This window comes from Haliotis rufescens, unplaced genomic scaffold, assembly GCF_023055435.1.
Source record: "Haliotis rufescens isolate VD_foot unplaced genomic scaffold, xgHalRufe1.0.p SCAF_3, whole genome shotgun sequence".
Lineage (NCBI taxonomy): Eukaryota > Metazoa > Mollusca > Gastropoda > Lepetellida > Haliotidae > Haliotis > Haliotis rufescens.
Window position 1 is genome coordinate 38,062,579 of NW_025964001.1, and position 20,361 is coordinate 38,082,939.

The 20,361-nt window shown below is 42.2% G+C and overlaps 1 protein-coding gene across 1 annotated transcript in view; it reads right to left on the reverse strand.

Annotated features, from left to right (window-relative positions):
- Window positions 1-6,484, reverse strand: part of LOC124118492 (calmodulin-A-like) — a 53,427-nt gene extending 46,943 nt beyond the window's left edge. Inside the window, exon 1 of the mRNA XM_046480613.2 lies at window positions 6,237-6,484. Within this exon, the coding sequence (XP_046336569.1) occupies window positions 6,237-6,266 (30 nt within the window). The 5' untranslated portion in view covers window positions 6,267-6,484. The remainder of the gene's footprint in view (window positions 1-6,236) is intronic.
- Between the last annotated feature and the right edge of the window lie 13,877 nt (window positions 6,485-20,361).

The following is a 20,361-nucleotide window of genomic DNA, read 5'->3' on the forward strand; positions in this document are numbered from 1 at the left end:
CTTTTACGACCTGACTTACGTCTCACCATGCTGCCAAATGCGGATGGGATACCTATCTGAAAACACCGAATTCCTGTCAGCTTTCAACACTATTCCGGATTCCAGAACTGAGACAGGCCTGTTTCAAGACATTCAACGGTGAATAATTCTAGACATTTGTGAGTGCACTGACATATTTCGTTTGTCCTTTTACTGTTGATTGTTGCCACTTCTTTAACCATTTGTACTGCCTGATTACCACATTGTAAACCAAACCCTGTGTGTTTCAATGTACTGTTTGAATAATCATTGAGCTTGTGTGATTTAATTATTTCACAGTTTGCTTCTGCACGAACAGATATCTAGGTTAACCTTTGCGTTCCAACTCGTAACAATGCAATGGTCGCATGAGAACGCATATCAAGAGTGGGTGAGTGAATGTTGTTCAACGTCGCAGTTTGAAAAGCCGAGCGTTATCACAGCAACCAGAAGAAACAACAAATCTGGACCAGGTAGCCCAATGATTGCAATCACGAGAAACGATCAAGGTCATCGGGACCCGATCGGGACACGATGACAAGCAATCAGCCACGTCATAGAACCTTACCACCCGATCTTCCTTTGAGTCGGCTTTTACCACGAACATGGCGTGACGGCACTTTTTTCTGAGTCGGAATCCAGCATGTCTCTTTTAATGAGAACGTTTATGTGTATAAATCTTCCAAACAAACGAAGAGCCTGGACTTCGTGATCTGAAAGTCTTATGCCCGATGGAACCCATATTAAGATAATTTAGAGACAACATATGGAGATATATGGAAATGGGATAAAATCATTAACAAATCGATAGAGAAAGACGCCAAAGACCCGAGACATGAGACACCTACATTGTCAGTCTTGGAAAATCAATAACCATTCAAGTCTGAAGCCACGCCATGTTGTAAAGACGTTGATGCCGACGTTATGTTTTTATATTCGTTCACTGATCTTCTGTCTGACCTAACACGGCAGAAATATACAATTCCAAAGAAACTACTGGTGTTTACATAACATATTTAATCACCTTTCCAAGCAAGAACTGAGACTCTCATTTGTCATTGAGCGAATTATGTATTTGACCACCAGCTGTTATTATAAGGTAATTCGTATAGATTTATCTGAAGTGATATTGTATAATATTTCTGTCCAATACAATGTTTTACAAATCCTTTTAATGTGTGTACGCGTCTAGAGGCTATGTCTTCCCAATTCTTACAAACGGGAACTGTCATCATGTTGGATTCTCAACTTAATTTTTCAACGTTCTTTTTGTAATAATTTACAGCAGTTTCTAACTAACTGATTTCAGCATATTTGAAAGAAATCCATCTTCATGACAACACATAATACTTAATTTAAACAGTTTTAGAATGTGATATTTGACTGAGATTTTAGTTATTTTCAACGTCACATTTATTGCTTTAGTTGACGAATGAGCGTTAAATTTTAATCACTCACTCATTCTCAACTTTTGAATAGCAATGTAACCCACATTCTCAGGTCGGGAAGACACACACCCTTCTTGATTTACGAGATGTTGTAAGCGAAGAATTGCAAACAGACGGTGATTGAGTGAGTGAGTTTGGTTTTACGCCGCTTTTATCAATATTCCAGCAATATCACGGTTGAGGACACCAGAACTGGACTTCACACATTGTACCCATGTCGGGAATCGAACCCGGGTCTTCGGCGTGACGAGCGAACGCTTTAACCACTAGGCTACCCGACCGCCCCTCAAACAGACGGTACACAAAGGAAAGACATGTTACAGCAAAGATAATACCGGCGACGTAATTTCATTCCAACTAATTGCGTTGTGAATCCATGCAAAGTAGAACAAACATGTTATAGAATACAACAAAATGGGCCACAATAACAGTACTTTTCCGTTTCTTTTATCATCCATTGCTAACTGTGTAATTTGTTGGTAACAAGAACCAATCGTCCGCTCTTCCGTTACCGATTTTTGGAACCGGTCTGAGATCGGTTGGTTGGTTGGTTGTTGAACGTCGCACTCAGCAATATTCCAGCTATATGACGGCGGTCTGTAAATAATCGAGTCTGGACCAGACTATCCAGTGATTAATATCACGAGCATCGATCCACGCAATTGGGATCGATGACATGCATCAGCTTTCCTGACCACCCGATCCTTTTAGTCGTCTCTTAGGACAAGCATAGTCGCCTTGTACGGCAAGCATGGGTTGCTGAAGCCCGTTTCTATCACGGATCTTCACGGGTACCGGTCTAAGAGATGACAGTAGGTGCATTTTGGGCATCACATGTAACACATATGAACGCATGATAGATTTGTTGTTCAAATGAATTCAAGCAGTGAAACAATCTTCATGATACTTCTCTCAGAGACAGTAATGTCAAGAAAGCGTCACTTTGGTATGGTACGTCACCATAAATACAATTCCATATGCCAGTAAACTGAGAAATGGCCTCGGCCAGGAAAACAAATGGTATCAATTTAATCTGAGACCAGGAGTTTTATTCCATGAAGCCACGCGATCCAAGTGAAACTGGCGAAATTCGTCATCAGTTTGGCCAATTTTTCTATCTGACGAACCGTTCAACTATCTGACGAACCGTTCGTTTGTCATTGAATGGCCATCATTGTGTTTACTGTCATATAATTAAAAGCTACAAAATCCTTTTCATAATCATAAGAAATCTCTGCCAAAAGCAGAGTCGATTCAGACTATATCATAATGCATGTGTTTATGAATCACTAGATGAATCAAATATTGATGATGCCAGGTGTCCGCGAAAAGGTGACGAATCCTCCCCTACCGATGACACTTGTCACAAACACATGCAAAGAGAAGTCAATTTTTCACCTCAAATTTGGAAATGTACCCCGCAAATGTTTGAAAGCTTTACTGGAGCCTCGAATGTTGTAACCCTGATCAAATAACGTTTAAACAAAACTCGCATGAAGCTCTTCGAAATATTCGCAGAAAGAGCATGTTCGGTTGTACTCCAAACGTAGGAGGCGGGAGGTGTTGGGATAGTCCTCATCATAAAGGCAAAGGTAACTATTGGAAAGTTGAAGTTATCCTTCACAGGATTGGCGTAAAGAAGTTCAAAACTATCAGAAATAATTGTGCATGGTTATGGACAAATCTTTTTTGAATTTCAGGTTTACTTTCTACACAACCAAGAATGAAACATAATCTCAAGTAACCTCTGCGTCATACCACACACAACAAGATAAAGGGCGCAGATGCTCTTATTGGTTAAATTGAAAACACTACACTGCAAAAAGATGCATTTAACAAATCTTTGCCACGTCAATGAACATATAAAAAAAGAATATTGAGTCCTCCTCATCAAGCATTGTAGGGAGACGTATCTGGCAATGGAGGAAAGTGCTAAGTAAATAAATTCACATGTCCCTTATCATAAAATTACTACAAAACGGGAAACGGAAACATGAGGCAGTTATTCCGACGATGAGTAATCAATTTGATGCGGTGTTATTCTGAGATTAAGCCGGTATCGATACACGTTCTCAATGGATTTGTGTGGTTTATACCAAGCCGCTGGAACTCCAGACTGATAAGTTGGTGTTTGTGACCCCGATGGATATGGCGGACCTGGAAGTCTGTATCATGTGAGGTTTTGTAAAGGATGGGAGTGCCCTTCTTCGGACTCAACAAGCGACAGGCTCAGTGACCAGGTTCTCTCAGTTATTGATCTAGGTGGTCGACAATTAGGACCACAGAGACCCTGTCAATCATCGGTGACAAGACAACGTCTTCCACAGCGACAAAGGATTACAGCAACGACATCGTTAAGGGATGTCTTAACATCATAACCGAGTTTCGAGGCACTAGAAAGTATGTCCTGGTTTAGCTCAAGTTGAAAGCATGGCCGTATAGGATTTCTGACGAAGTTGTCTCTGAGTGGCCTGTGCCAGTTCGTAATGCCCATCAGTTGAACGCTATGAGTACAACAAAGTAAGTTGTTCAAGTATGTCTGTCTGTGGTTAAGTATGTCGAACTTCAGAAGGTAGCACTAGTACTGTTGATTACAAAGGTCAGATATGCTCCAAGAGCACTACCGGACAAAGGTTAAAAAATCACATAGTGTGCAAGTCTAGTAATGTCACAAGATGACGGTACGGTTAAACGCCCTGTAAAATTATAATATATTACTTTTGGGATGCCAGTCAAACAGAACATATTCTTGGAAGGAAGAAGAAACGAGTGAGTGAGTGAGTATGGTTTTACGCCGCCTTTAGCAATATTCCAGCAATATCACGGCGGGGATCACCAGAAATGGGCTTCACACATTGTACCTACGTCGGGAATCGAACCCGGGTACTCGGCGTGACGAGCAAAGGCTTTAACCACTTGGCTACCCGAACGCCTCGAGGAGAAACGAACTAAATGTACAACTTCTTTGAGAGGCCTCTTGGTCAAAAGAGCAGAGGACAGGTGGGACAGTGTGTTAGGAAGATCGTAAGATCTACACTCAGGCCTCATTCCCCAAACGGGTTCTTAGCGTTAGGACTATCAGTGCACTTGATCTACGATTGTCCTGGAGTTAAGATCGCCGGTGGAGCGGGAACAGGGATTTTGAAACGGGTATACACACGGGTATACAAACGGGTACCACCAATTCAATGAGGTCAAGGGTGCGCTTGGAGGATGGGAAGTCATAGCGATACCACTATGTATCATTCACAGTCTCCAACACCATAGGGTCCATATCGGAATCAGCAGTCTAATGACGTCAAGCTAACCATGGCATATGTGTGTGATAATGGTTTCTTGAATCGGTATTTCAATGAACCCCAAAACATAAAAATTATTCTTCCTGACAATTATCATGGTCTCTCGACTGTTTACGAACTAGGACTTGTACTTGGACTTGCGCGTTGACAATACATTATTGACTACTGGACTGTGAGAGTGGTGTTACAGAACAAATGACCAGTGTCCAGATTGACGATTGACCTTTAATAATGGAATAATAAGTCTAGTGTGTATTCAACGTCTTAGCCGAAAGTTAATTGGTGTTTCAGACACCCTCATAACACATACATCATGTAATAACAAGCAATTAAATAATTAGTTACTTCTTTTTGTAAATCGTTGCGATGTTTTGAACATTATAAAGCCATCATTATGATCACTTGTTATTACCTAACATTAATTATGTCGATTAAAGAAACAGAATATTTGAATTCATTCATTTCTAATGCTAAACAGAGGCGGTGGGGTAGCCTCGTGGTTTAAGCTTTCGCTCGTCACGCCATAGACCCAGGTTCGATTCCCCACATGGGTACAATGTGTGAAGCCCGTTTCTGGTGTCACGCGACGTGATATTGCTGGGAAATTGCTTAAAGCGGCGTAAAACCATACTCATTCACTCAATGCTAAACAGACAATAAAATAAATGCTGAAAGGCGATCTGGCAATAAGTGAGTGAGTATGGTGTAACGCCGCTTTTAGCAATATTCCAGCGATATCACGGCGGGGGACACCTTAAATGGGCTTCACACATTGTACCCATGTCGGGATTCGAACCCGGGTCTTCGGCGTGACGTTTCTGGCAATGTGAGATCCCGATTATTACATGAAGGGTTTATGTCATTGATGGTAAGAAGAGTAGTGCTTACATTGATTACATCTCATTAACTGTGAAGACAATTATTGTGTGTATAATTAATGTCAATAAAGAGTAGACAATCACAATCAAGAGTCACATTCCTGGTCTACGCAGGAAGCATAATTAACATGCTTCGTAACACCATTCCTTTCTTGCACATTGGTCGCTTGACGCAACCAGTTGTGACGCTACAGCTGAATATGCCTTGAACAATCCAGCGCTGATGTACACACACTGACCCGTAGCAGCAACACCGCTATCGGTGCCCAGAACCTCCACGCGTTATAAATACGTATACGATTACATATAATGTACTATTTGGGTTTGACGAAAGCCTGCCTGGGATGATGAGGGACTAATCACCAGCACCTGCAGGTCTAAAGAGGATGATAAACTGATTTGCCTGTTCCACAACATATGTTAAACCACTGCTATATTTCTCCATTCTTATTTCGATTTTATTTAAAGATAGTTTGATTCAAATTTGGCAACTTTTCTGGATTTCCTTTGTCGCAGTATCAAAATGATAAGTCGTACTATTGTTTAAATGCTTTAAGAGTTTTATGTGATACATATGTCTACAGTTTGCTTACCTTTTGCGTTGCTTGGCACAGAGTAGACATGATTTTTGTCAATAAGTGATAGAGTTGATAAATTTCCAGTTTAGTATTCCAAATGAGAAGGATGGTCCTGTCGTCTCACAATGTCAACAGCCGTGTGTGAAAGTCTGTCCACTGTTTCAGCAGTAGTCCTTATACGACTCTACAGCGACACTCGCAGACTGACGCGCGGAGAAAGAACCAACTGGTGGTTATAACGACTGAATGCAGTTCGTAGGAGAGCAGTATCCGAAAGTCGTAGATGATTGGTTGATACCAGTGTGATCAGCGCTCTGGAGACCTCGATGGATATTGGCGCTATATGGCTTTTATCAGGTCCCTATGACATAACTTTATTTGCGGACGTGTTACAGAATTCCAATCAAAATGATTTATTAATGCTGTTTTTAGATATTTGAACCCTTACTATACAAACTGATGACAACAGCGTTATGAAAGGCTGTTTTTCGGTTTTCATTTAATTGCTTCATCTGCTGTTGACAAACTGTTTTCTTTGTTGTTGACGCCGCCCTCAGCAATATTCTAGCTATATGACGGCGGTCTCTTAACAAACGAATCTGGACCAGACAACCCAGTGATTGACATCATGAGCATCGAGTTACGCAATTGGGATACGATGACATGCATCAACGAAGCCAGGGAGCCTGACCACTCGACCACCTTCGTTGCCTTTTTCGACAAGCACTGGTTGCTGAAGAACAATTCTAACGTGGTGAGGTGAAATGGGGTTTAACGTCGCGTCCAAGATTATTGCACTTATATAGCGACGTGCATGTACGTGTGTGTTTGTGTGGCTGCTTGTACTAGTCCGGACTGATGCCGATTTATAGTGCTAGCTCACTGAGATACCATGTCGCAGTTTAACATGAATACCCCACTCAGACACAGTATACTGACTCCGAGCCGACCAGTCCTTGTTTTAGCCCCTTAATGCCGAGCGCCAGACAGGGTAACAACAAGTGCCATCTTTTAACGTCTTTGGGTATGACGCGATCGGGGATCGAACCCCGGACCTTCCGCTCTTCCGGGCGGACGCTCTACCACAAGACCACGGAGGCGGTCCAATTCTAACGGATTTTCACGGGTAGACAGACATTCTGTATGGTATTGGCAATATGGATTGGTGTCTTCAGTGTGTATTTCATCATGGGATAGGGCCGTGTCCAGACACAGTGTTTTGATATTTACCTGCACATTTTTAACGGAATATGTCCATTCTGTCCAATGAACGTTATTTTTCGAACGGCAAATTACAACAAACATTCTTTTCAAAAGTTTTGATACCTTAATTTTTTGTTTTGGAATGAGATATGAAGGTCATCTAAAAGTCGAAATATCGACAGCGTCCAATACCTGGTATGCAAAGGTTATTTTCGTATCGGAACAAACACGCCAAACGTAACGTCTTCAGGGGGAATGTGGCCGGTCTTCTCTATTCTCTGACAGTGCAATAAAATAAATTAATAGTGACCCCTTCACCAAATCAGTAAATTATTGAATAAATTAACATATATAGCCGATGACATACTATATGACCTTCATCTGGTCGGTAGAAACGATTGGTCAAGTGATATTAAGTCTTCATTGATATCAAGACGAACATTCAGATGAGAACCAAGGTCATAGGATACTGGCAGCTCAGGGGAGGCAACTCTGCATTTGACAAAAAGGTTGAAACTGAGGACTCAGATTACTCTAGCCGCTTGACTTGCTTTTGAGCGTGATACATATATATCTAGGTGAAGGAGAATAATTAAGATCTACGAGGAGATCCGTATTAGCTGTGACAAGTGAATCGATTTCTGGTCATTCACTGACGAGGTACCCTATTCCGAATATTATGACGTAATGTATGAACAATAAATGACGTCATTTCCTACTCACAAAAATACAAAACAAAACAAAGTAGTAACACGATATCGCGAGCCAACAGTTTTGAGAAGCGTAAAAACCATCATGTTAACATATGGAAAAATCAATTTAGTCCAACCTATATTATGTGTGAGTTGGGCTTAACGCCACTGATTACAACAATTCGGTAATATCATGGCGTGTCAACTTAATAAGAGGGAAATACTGAAGTAATATTTAAAAACAAGCGTATCTGGGGTTCGAACCAAGAGTATCGGATTCCTGAACTGCTAAAAGGCACAATTCGACAAAATAGGAATGAGAAATGGGCAAAAGTAATATGAGTGATTGAATTAAGATTTAACGTCACATCAGCAATATTTCAGCCATATAGTGACGAGTAAAGTAATATGAGATATCACAGCCTGGGATACAGGTTACCTTACAAATATACGGAACAACAAAAGTTCTGGTGACAATGAATAAGATTTAATGCAAAGTTATGTTTTTTTACCAAATCTGAAACAATTTCCGTTTGCAACAGATAAAAGACTCCTTTAAGGGTTCAAATGGTTTAATTTGCCATACTGATTTCAGAAAATGCGTGATTTCATACAAAACATGAACATGCCAAAATGACAATTTACAAATCAATAGCGTGTGTGTCCACCTCTGGTTGCGATGCAAGCAGCACATCTTCGTCTCATGGAATGAACCAGGCGTTGCACAAAGTCATGTGGGATATCTGTCCATATCTGCTGGAGCATGTTTCGAAGTTCATGGAGTGTGTGCGGAACACGTGGTTGACGTCAAAGGCGCCGATCCATCTCATCCCACATGTGCTCGTTTGAAGAGAGATCAGGGGAGCGAGCCGGCCAGGGGATGCATTCACGTTGTTTTGTTGAAGAGAATCCTGAACAAGTCGAGCAATATAAGGCCGGGCGTTGTTATGTTGAAAGGTAATGCCTGGGCCATGACGACGCAAAAACGGTAGAACAACAGGGCCGATGATCTCGTCGCGGTAGCGCTGTCCATTGAGATTTCCCTCTACCACTATCAAACGGGTCCTCTGTCTTGTTGTAATCCCACCCCATACCATAACGCTGCCGCCCCCGAACTGATCTTCTTCCATGACACAATGATTGACGTAACGAACACCTTGACGTCGGTACACTCGAATCCGTCCATCGCTGTGACTGAGGTGAAAACGAGACCCGTCAGTGAATAGAACTTGTCCCCACTGCATGGCCGTCCAGCGTAGACGTTGTCTGCACCACTGTAGACGTGCTTGACGGTGGTTTCCTGTCAAAATGGGACGTCTGGCGGGTCTTCTGGCGACAATCCCTGCACATCTGAGGCGACGACGTACGGTTTGTGAAGATATTCGTCGAAGGCCAGGGATGCTTCTTGCAGTCACTGTTGCTGGCTGGAATCGATTTCGTAGGTGTGTTGTTCGAATCCAGTTGTCTTGTCGATTATTGGTTACGCGTGGCCTGCCACTCCGAGGATGGTCTCTGACTGCATTCGTCTGTTGCCAAAGTTGTCATAAACACCAAATGGTGTTTCTGTTGACGTTAAATTGTCTTGCACCATCACGTTGACTCGATCCTGCTTCAAGCATACCAATGGCTCGCAGACGCTCATTTTCGGACAGGCGTGGCATTTCGCAATGTTGAATAATTGCGTAATTTTGTTGTTTTTCTGAGTGGTTGTTGTCAGCACGATGCTAAACAATGCCTATGGAATCCCGTTAACGCACATGTTTTTATACCCATTCTTGGGTAGTGAAATGCATGAGGCTTCCATAAAAGTCAACTTTTGCATGGAATGCATTCATTTCTGTAGCAGATGCGTTTTTGTGACTTGATTCCATACATGTACTACAATACTGAAAACCAAACTTTACTTGTTTGAAAAATACACTAAAATATTGGTGTCACAGGAACTTTTGTTGTTGAGTACCAACTAAAAAACGTTTGAGAAAACACGTGAGACCGCCTCTGTGGTCTAGTGGTAGAGCGTCCGCCATGAGACCGAAAGGAAAAGATGGTACCTTGTTGTTACCCTGTCTTTCGCTCGGCATTATGCGGCTAAACAAGGACTGGTCGGCTCGGATACCGTATACTGTGTCTGAGTGAGATATCTGTGATGTTAAAATGAGGCATGGTATCTCAGTGGGCTATCACTACAAAACGGGCATTCGTCCGGACTAGTACAACAGCCACACACACAAATGCATGCACGTCGCTGTATAAGTGCAATAATCTTGAACGCGACGCTAACCCCATTTCACTTCACCTCGAGAGAGCAAGAAGCGGCAAGAATTGCACAAGGAGCTCATTCAAGGTTCATCAAAGGATGCAGAATATAGTCGCCATTGGCTTAGGCGTAGTATATCGTGTATGTTTCTCAAAGAGAAATAAAACTTTTTTTAAATAATTTTTTTTTTTGCCGCATCATGCTCAGAAGAGAGATCGATCCTTTTATCGATCCCGCTAACAAGCGATGAACAAGCTGTTTATGAAGAAACCTAACCTATATCAATATAGACGGTGTTTTTATTCTCACTTACGACCTCCCAGGCATGTACAGAAGCCACGAGGATCCAGTTTCCTTGGTTACACTCTTCATCACAACATAATAGTACGTACTGATATGATTCTTGTCCAATTACAAACACTGATGTATTCTCTCGATCGATCATGATTAAAGGAGGTAATTTTTTTCAAACCTTTTATGGTAAACATGTTGAGGACATTTCGAAATTTGACGCATCAGTGACAGAGATGATGTCCGATGCAGTTTCCTATTTTTTCTTCCCGTTTTTTTAGGTGAACAATTGACCTGTCTTTGCATGTGTTTGTTATGGGTACCACCGGCGGTATGCTCACCTTTTCGCGAATACCTGCGGCAAAGACCCCGACCCCGTGTTTATCTGATTGATCAAATATTCCCCATCGTGAGGAAAACCATGCTTTACAATGATGATGAAATATTTCTATGTGGTGAGTGAGTGAATGAGATCCTTCTTGAACTGTATTTCAGTTATGTTACAGCGTGTTGAGTTAATATGGGAGAAAAACCTGAAAGAATGCAGGTCAAGACAATTACCCCTGTTGTGAAACCGAACAGTAATGGTATGGAGGTAAGAAACCAGATCCTTGTGGGACTAAGGGACGGAACTCTGCTCAGCTAGTTGCGGACCCGAGACTCTTGAGCCAAGCGTTCCCCGATATTCTTAGTTAAGGTCGTTTTATGACTTATGTTATAACACTATTGATATACAATAACAGGTTCTTAAAGCGTTGGTTTCTTACAACATTGGAGATGTGTCTATGCTCTTGCCAACCAAACAACCATGTCAAATAAGTCCTGCAGATCAGAAGCAGCGGGTACTCCGGTTGATACTAGATATTGTTGTAAATGCAAACCGTCAAGGCCAGAGAATAATCTATCTCCATTGTCCGTTGAAACAGACTCCATTGAGCGCAAAGGGCAAAAGAGTGAGGAAAATCCTATGACTCGATTACTGAAAATCAGTGAAGACACCAGGTGTATGCGAAACTCCCATTGTTGCACACTTCCCCGTCATGGTATGACTAGCGAAACGCTGAAAGACGCTTAAGTTTATAAGATACGTGAGCAGTCTCAAAGTATCAACATTGCATCTTCATCAGAAGACGTTTCAGTGTTCTCAAGAACTCAGAGAGTAAAAGGAAGACACTGTTTATCCTAAGATCACGTTCAATCTTTAAGTTGGATACTTCCTCGGGACGAACTTGTTTTGAAAACATAATTAATATTCTTACCGTCATGCCGCCATTAACATGCTCAAGTGGACATTATACGGAGTCATGTCCGGATCACATTTTGGGATCAGATTCCATCCGCCTTTTAGGAATATAAACCATTTTGTAGTTGTGATAAGAAAAATGGGAAAGTGAAACAACATTAGGGTGATGTTACAGACTCATTGTTAAAAGCAGTCATACTATCAGCATCCCTTCTTCTGATGCAGGTCATGTTCGTGTCCCCCCGTGGGCATCAACTACGGAGTTGACACGGTTCTTCATAATGAAGTATTTGATCCAAGGTCTGAAGATACAGATAAGCATGCTGACGTCTTCTCATAATGGTCATGGGTGGTGCGACTGGATGGACCAAGATGTTGACATAATAATATCTGAAGGTCACAAACACTTATCTTACCTAACACATAAATGTCGGATTCTGATTGTCTGTGACCCATTCTGTACCCCGCTAATATGTCAGTACATTTTCTTTCGTTCCCCGCTCGAATTCGCTAACTGTTTAATTACATTTGCAACATACCAAACGTAAGTTTGTTTCTCGAATAAATGATGTAAGACGCTATTGTAAGCATCTATCCACGCAATTGGGATACGATGACATGCATCAAACAAGTCAGCGAGTCCACCCGAACCCGTTAGTCTCCTCTTACGACAAGCAAAGTCGCCTTTTACGGCACGCATGGGTTGTTCAAAACCTATTCCAACCCGCCATTCTCTGAATATTTACGACATTTTTTGGACGGAATAATTCGAGGGGGAATAACTCTAAGTTTGTTTTCTTCAGGCTTGCAAACATAAACTAACATAGAGGGCACATCAACCCTGCCCCTCTCGATACCGATGGACAACTTCACCTGAAGATCAGAGAAAACGTTTTCGTCTTAATTTAAGATAAAGGGAAGTGGAGTACTGTACATTCTATTTTGTACGTTCCAAACAGTTATTGTCCGGATCTATGTGCAGGTGATACACACACGATCTCAGGTCATCGAGAGCTCGGTCCAAGTAGACACAATATTGCTCATCACAAATATAATGAGAAATATGATGGCAATTACCTATAATTTCACTGTTGGATGGTCCGTGGACGAGCTGCTATGATTCCTGTGAGTGAGTGGTGATTTCACGCCTCTTTTTTAACGGTATTTCGGGTATATGAGCCTGATGTGGAAGGAAAGAATAATTATTATACTCATGCAAGGCTAAGACGTTTATGATGACAACTTAGGCGGAACCCATTTACGGGGCAACTTAGAACTGGAGCCCTGAAGGTTCGTTCGACTAGTATGTAGTGTGTCAAACATGAACATATGTCAACAAGCGTCAAAAGGTCTGAGTATGCTGACAATGTGATTAACAGTCGAAGAACATATTGTTTATGCCTGTCACGCTGAAAAGATGCTTTTGAGAAACTGGAAAAATGGACACCGACTATTAAACCAATGAAATGTGCAAGATTAAAGGCCGTCGAAGAAGCTACCCAAAACACACGCCTGAACGCAACCAGTGGTTTCGCCATTGCAACACATGACAAGCAACAGTCAATGTTGGTATAAAAGAGTTCATTCAAGATGCAACTGAACTGCTCTCTTGTAAGTAAAAAATGCGACGTTTTTTGAATACGTATATCCCTTATTATCTGCGTGATCCCTCAATAATGACACTGAGTATACAAGCTTCAGTTTTTAGCTTGCTATTCTTTGATGCTGATTATTCAGATTGTGCTTGTGCATGTAGGAAAACAACAGCCGCTTGTGTATGCATGCAGCGAGAGAAAGTGGCATGCATTTCGACAGCAGCTCAATCAGTTGTCACGGAGGTAGTCTACAGTCTTGTTGGAATATGGAGGAGGGAAGCTTCTCCACCGACTCCTGACTGAAACTGGTAGCCGGTATAATATCAATAAGGAAGAAAGGCTTTGCCTACTTTGTGAATTGAATGTTCAAAATTCAATTTATATTTATATTTAATATTAGAATACCGTGAATTGAATCATTTAAGAAATAATTATCTTCCACAAGAGTATTGTAAATACCAAAATACTTATGTTTCTCTTATGACGTGCTCTTATACACAGGGGCGGTGGGGTAGCCTAGTGGTTAAAGCGTTCGCTCCTCACTCCGAAGGCCCGAGTTCGATTCCCCACATGGGTACAATGAATGAAGGCCATTTCTGGTGTCCCCCGTCGTGATATTGCTGGAATATTGCTTGTCTTGCGATTAGCTCAGTATGTTTAATGTGGACTGCGCATGCTCCACTTTTGTCTCATGACTGTGTGTATATGTTCTGCTTGTCAGCTTCTCGGTGTCATCACCGTGATTCGTGAGAAATAAACATCTTCTTTCCTCTTCTCGTACGGCATGCAGGGGCGGTCGGGAAGCCTAGTGGTTAAAGCGTTCGCTCGTCACGCCGAAGACCCGGGTTCGATTCCCGACATGGGTACAATGTGTGAAGCCCATTTCTGGTGTCCCCCGCCGTGATATTGCTGGAATATTGCTAAAAGCGGCGTAAAACCATACTCACTCACTCACTCGTACGGCATGCGAGGTATACAACACACTTGCACGGAAATCAATAAATCAATATAAAACTGGCCATTAAGAAAAACTAGTGATGGTGTGTGTCTATGTGTGTGTGTGTGTTTGTGTTGTGGTTGTTTTTTGCTCGTATTTTCGTTTGTTTTGTTTGTTTATTGTTTGTTTAGTTTGTTGTTTTTGTGTGTTGTTTTAGTGGGTGTTTTTGTTGTTGTTGTTGGTTCTTTTTTTGGGTGTGAATGTTTATGTCGGAAATATCCAATGAACCAACTGTTAGTGACTATTCAATACTAAGACTATTAATCGCAAAATTCTCTCTCAACACTCTTTCTACGCGCACAAAAACAGTGATGATGAGATCCCGAACAAAGAACCTAGCTCAACATGGAAAACACAATATGGTTATCTCCTTATTATTCTCCAATAAATACGACTGTCCATCAAGACAGAAAGCTAAGCAGATATTCTATAAATGATTATATCCCCTAAAGCGCCGCCTAGTCTCGGGCGAGTATACTCACTTAATTACACCATCTACAGATTTGAAATGGAAATGAAAAATTAGGCGCAGGCAATCGTTCCAGTGGGCAGCTGCTCGGAAGGTCCACACACATGTATAGCGTTCACACAGCTTTGTACTGATTCCAATTAAATAGTTTGAGGGAATATTCTTTGCATTTTCTGATCAGACTTAACCAAAAGAAGAATATAAGTCAGATTATTTGGTCACAATTAAATGGTACACCACACATGAGAAAGAAGTGTTTGAAAGAACGGAAACGTATTTTGTAAACACACAAAAAATACTTCAAACAGGCAGCCATCTTGGTATCAACATCTAGATTGCGAGAACAAGCACTTATCAAGTATCCGTAAGCGTTGGTTTCATTTCAAATATACTTTAGGGTCCTCATTATTTATTTTTTTAAACCAGCGTCTAATCATCGGTTGTGAGGTTGCTATAGAGATAAACATGTCAATGCCGCGCGAAACTGTACACGTGTACGGGTATTGACATCGCAGTGCAAAACCTATAAATCAAAAGCCGGTTGGTTTATCTTCATTTTACCTTGACAAAATAACAAATTAACGCGAACTCTTTGTCAACAATGATGGCAACGCGTGACGGGGTATCGGCCGAATAGGTTCAGTAGGATGAATGATCGGATTCCTGGATCAATAATGATGGCTTTAACACACGTTTGTTCTCTTTCAAATAGTCAAAAAGGATGTTCATTACAATGCTTTAACCGCCACCATACGAGATGCTATATGATACAAGGGCGGTCGGGTAGCCTAGTGGTTAAAGTGTTCGCTCGTCACGCCGAAGACCCGGGTTCGATTCCCGACATGGGTACAATGTGTGAAGCCCATTTCTGGTGTCCCCCGCCGTGATATTGCTGGAATATTGCTAAAAGCGGCGTAAAACCATAATCACTCACTCACTATATGATACAAACTGTGGAGGACATGACCAGGTGGCGCTGTATAGTATACACCTCGTCAAAAGTATCGCACCACAAAGAGTTTTTGAAAATAAAAAAAGAGATGGATAAGGAGAACCTGGAAAGCGAAACAAAAGCAATCAAAAGTGTTACTTCGCGTCAAATAAGATGCTAATTGTATTAATGATTGAGAGAACGAGCATTTGCAAAGAACAGCAACTTTATTCGCCTGCAAATAGGACTGTAACTGGGGTTAAACAGAAGCAGTATAAGTATGGTAACTGCCAGGAATGAGATGGCCTATCTACACGTACGTGTCTTAGTAACGTCGTGCGCTTGTCACAGTTGAATGTTCAACAGTGTGAGTCAATATCTGGGCCCACTTGCACAAAGCGATCTTAGCGTTAAGACTATCGTAAGCCTATGTTAAAGTATCAGGGTTACGATCATCTTAGCGCTAAGATCGCTTTGTGCAAGTGGGCCCAGGTGTAGCCACCCCAACACGTATCACATCCACATGATCAAAATGAGACGCCTGATCCGCAACTGTAGGATGTCTTGCCATTTCTGATGCAATGTCTGGATCAATTCTTGGACATTTTGTACTGGAGGGTCTCTGTCTCCCTACTTCCCAACTGATCCCATAGATGCTTGCCTGGATTCAGGATTGGGCTTCGAGAAAGCCAAGGCAGAGCGTCAATGGCGTTGTTCTGGTTCTGTCACAGCTTGTGCTCGGTGGGGTTGGGCATTGTCGTCCATGAAGACAATGTAGGGTTATGAAGGGTTATGAAAATGAGGCACAACAAAACCGTCCAACATGGTAGCTTGGTAATTTGTCCGCTTAATGACCCCCGAATCAAGTCTACAATCAAAGGAGCAGCATCCCCATACCGTCACTAAACCGCCACAACGTGCCACTGTTTCCTTGATTTTGCGCTGATGATATGATGTTCCTCTTTGCCTCAAGACACGAGTCCTACCATCAGTGTGGTGCAATAAAACCGACACTCGTCAGACTAAGGAATCCTCCTCCATGACCTCAAGTGTGCTCGAGCCTGACCCAAGGCTAAACGGTCCCGCATTTGTTTGGGAGAGAGAAGTGGACGTCTTATAGGTCTCTTAATCCTGCTACATACAGTCTACGCCTGATGGTACTAAGGGACACTCTGTTGAGGGTTTGCCAGTGATGGCGAAGAACAGTGCAAGTTGAAGTTGGCAGCCGTTTTCCCTGGCGTACAAGGACCCTGTCCTCTGGCACTGGTGTCCCGTGGACGACCTGATCTTGGCAAGTCTCTCACATTCCCAGCCAATGTGTGTTTTCCAATGAGTCGACTGGTTACAGCATGATTAATGTTCATTAAGGTCGCAATAGCCCGACATAGCCAGTTTGGTGAATGCCAATGATTTGCCATCTTGATGTTCTGGGATAGTATGCCAGGCATTTCACTTACAATCGTTCCAAAGTCAGAATTTCAAATATGTAGAACTTTCATTCAAAATAAATAGCCGTAAAACGCATAAACATTCTGTTCTCCATAGAGACCCTTGAGGTGTGCATACGGCTCGCAACGTTGGGCAGTTAAGGTGGCTACAGTTCTACAGGCAGATTGGGCGAGAATAGGTCTTCAACAACCCATGCTTGTTCTAGGAGGCAACTATGCTTGTCGTGAGGGGCGACTAACGGGATCGGGTAGTCAGGCTCGTTGACTTGGTTAATACATGTAATCGTATCACAACTGCGTGGATCGATGCTCAATCACTGGATTGTGTGGTCCAGACTCGATTATTTACAGACCGCCGTCATATAGCTGGAATATTGCTGAGTGTGGCGTTAATCAACACACAAACAAACATACAGACAGATGATGTGTCAACACACAGTGTACCATTTGACTTTCACATTAAATTTGAAGCCCAACCCTCCCTCCTAGGACAAGTTATATCGGACATTCAATGATAGGACAAGTAGTATCGGAGATTCAATGTATCAGGAATTCTTTTCCGGGACTAGTATGTCTCGGACAGTGTATCTTATTTCTACTCGTCCCGGACATTGTATCTTATATCTAGTCGTCTCGGACTCACCCACATATTTGTGGGCCCGGCCACCTGTCTCCCCGGCAGCTGCTGAACAAGGTAGCTCCAACACACCCTAATGAAGTAAGGTGCTGGGCAGATTCAAAACCATGGACGTCAAAGGTGAACCCGTACTGACCAAGGTATAAACCAAGTTAACCTTGGTTGAACAATGTTACCACATGTTTAGTTTTGTTTGTTTGTTTTTTAACGCCACAGTCAGCAATATCCCAGCTATATGACAGCGGTCTGTAAATAATCGAGTCTGGACCAGCATTGATCATGAGCATTGATCCACGCAATTGGGTTACGATGACATGCATCAACCATGTTAGCGAACCTGACCACCCGATCTCGTTAGTCGCCTCTTACGACAAGCATAGTCATCTTTTATGGCAAGCATGGGTTGCTGAAGACCTATTCTACCCCGTAGCTTCACGAGTTATGGGCAACTTAGGTCAACCGAAGTATGACGTAAATACGTAAATATGTGCTAACATTGGTCAATCAAGGTCAACTTGGGTTAGTCTTTGGTCAACACGGGCTCACCTGTTAGAAAACAATTTGATATCGCACAACGACTGTCCTGTGATAGTCACGTGAACTAGTGAAACTAGTGAAACCAGTCTAGGTTCCTCCAATGCTGGCTGAGATGCCTCGACCGCCTCCGTGGTCTAGTGGTAGAGCGTTCGCCAAGAGAGCGGAAGGTCCGGGGTTCGATCCCCGGCCGCGTCATACCAAAAGACGTAAACGATAGTACTTGTTATTACCCTATTTGGCGCTCGGCATTAAGAGACAAGGACTGGTCGGCTCTGAGTCAGTATACTGTGTCTGAGTGGGGTATTCATGTTAAACTGCGGCATCTCAGTGAGCTAGCACTATAAATCGGCACCAGTCCAGACTAGTACAAGCAACAACACCTCGCTTTATAAGTGCAATAATCTTGGACGCGACGTTAAATCCAATTTCCCCGGCACCGAGATGACCCATAGGATAAGAGTGAGCAGAGTGATTTTTTTAGGCGTCTAGTCTTAGAAGCATCCGTAAAATATATCATAATATTCACGTGTAGTGTCTGCACGGCGCACTATGTGCCATACAAACACCTAAGTATATTTGTAGCGTCACCTATATAATACAGGGGAAACAGCGCATCATTTAACATCAGATATCATCCTACATAGATACTGCATATTGCCCGAGTAGGATAGAGTGTCGGAGCTAGATCTAAAATGGCGTATATTGAAAACCTTTGCTTTCACGCAGAAAGTGTGTGAAATATAAAATAATTCAACATTTGCAATAGGCTTTTATTTGTGAGTGATTTTTTTTTAAAAACCGCAGCAGCAATATTCCAGTTATGTGAAGTCGACTTGTTTTTAATGGAATCTGGTCATGTTAGCAAGGGCAACGATGTTGTGGTGCGCCCCCTTTCTGAAGCATGATAATCACGTTTACATTTGAAAAACATCAAACATTGGTGACTTAAAAAATATAAATTAATTGACGACGTTTTGGCTAACGAACGCAAATTGTTTCGCGAATTATTGCCATTCAAAACACGTTTCGTGCACACTCCCCACCTTTTTTCCAAAAGGCTGTGCAACCATACACACCATTTTCTTAAAGTTTCTGGGGGCACGGGTGGCCCAGTCGTCTAAGGCGCCGCAATTTGCTATGCAGAATTGCGTCCCTTGGGCACGCCAGAAACCTATGATTGCGGATTCGAGTCCCGGTTCGCCCCGATTATGTTTCTAAGTTTGTCAGCACCATACCCGTGCTCGTGGGTTTCACCGAAGTGGTAAACGTCTGAGACCTGCATCACTTCGGGATTTCCTCCCACATTAAGCTGACACGCCGTGATATAACTGAAATACTGTTAAAAGCGGCGTTAAACCCAATTCACTCACTCACTCTTAAAATTTCTATCCGTGCTTACTATCACCTCTGTATCCGCGGGGTTTACCACTGAAATAAGTGACGGAGCGTGCACTCTGTTGTTTTCTACTAAGTCTAGGAACTCATGGGTAATAGAATAGAAAGTACATGCTTTTCAGTTATTTTCTCTACATTATAACTTTATTAATAAATTCCAGATATGTTGTCAGTTGTTCCTTTTTTATATTTAAACCCTGAAATGCATGACATTTGTTAGAATGTTTACCGCAATAATGGGCGGGGGGTTCATCACAACGATTAGCGCGGTGACCACCTGAAATAGTTGCTGCGCTCATATACTGTTGAAAGACCGTGTTTATTAAATTTAGTATGTAAGGGATGTAAACATAGAAGAAAAAACATGATGTAAGATGTAAAACAGGGAATGAATTGAAACCAATATTGTTTATATTGTTTTAAACATGCCTGTGTTGATTAACCA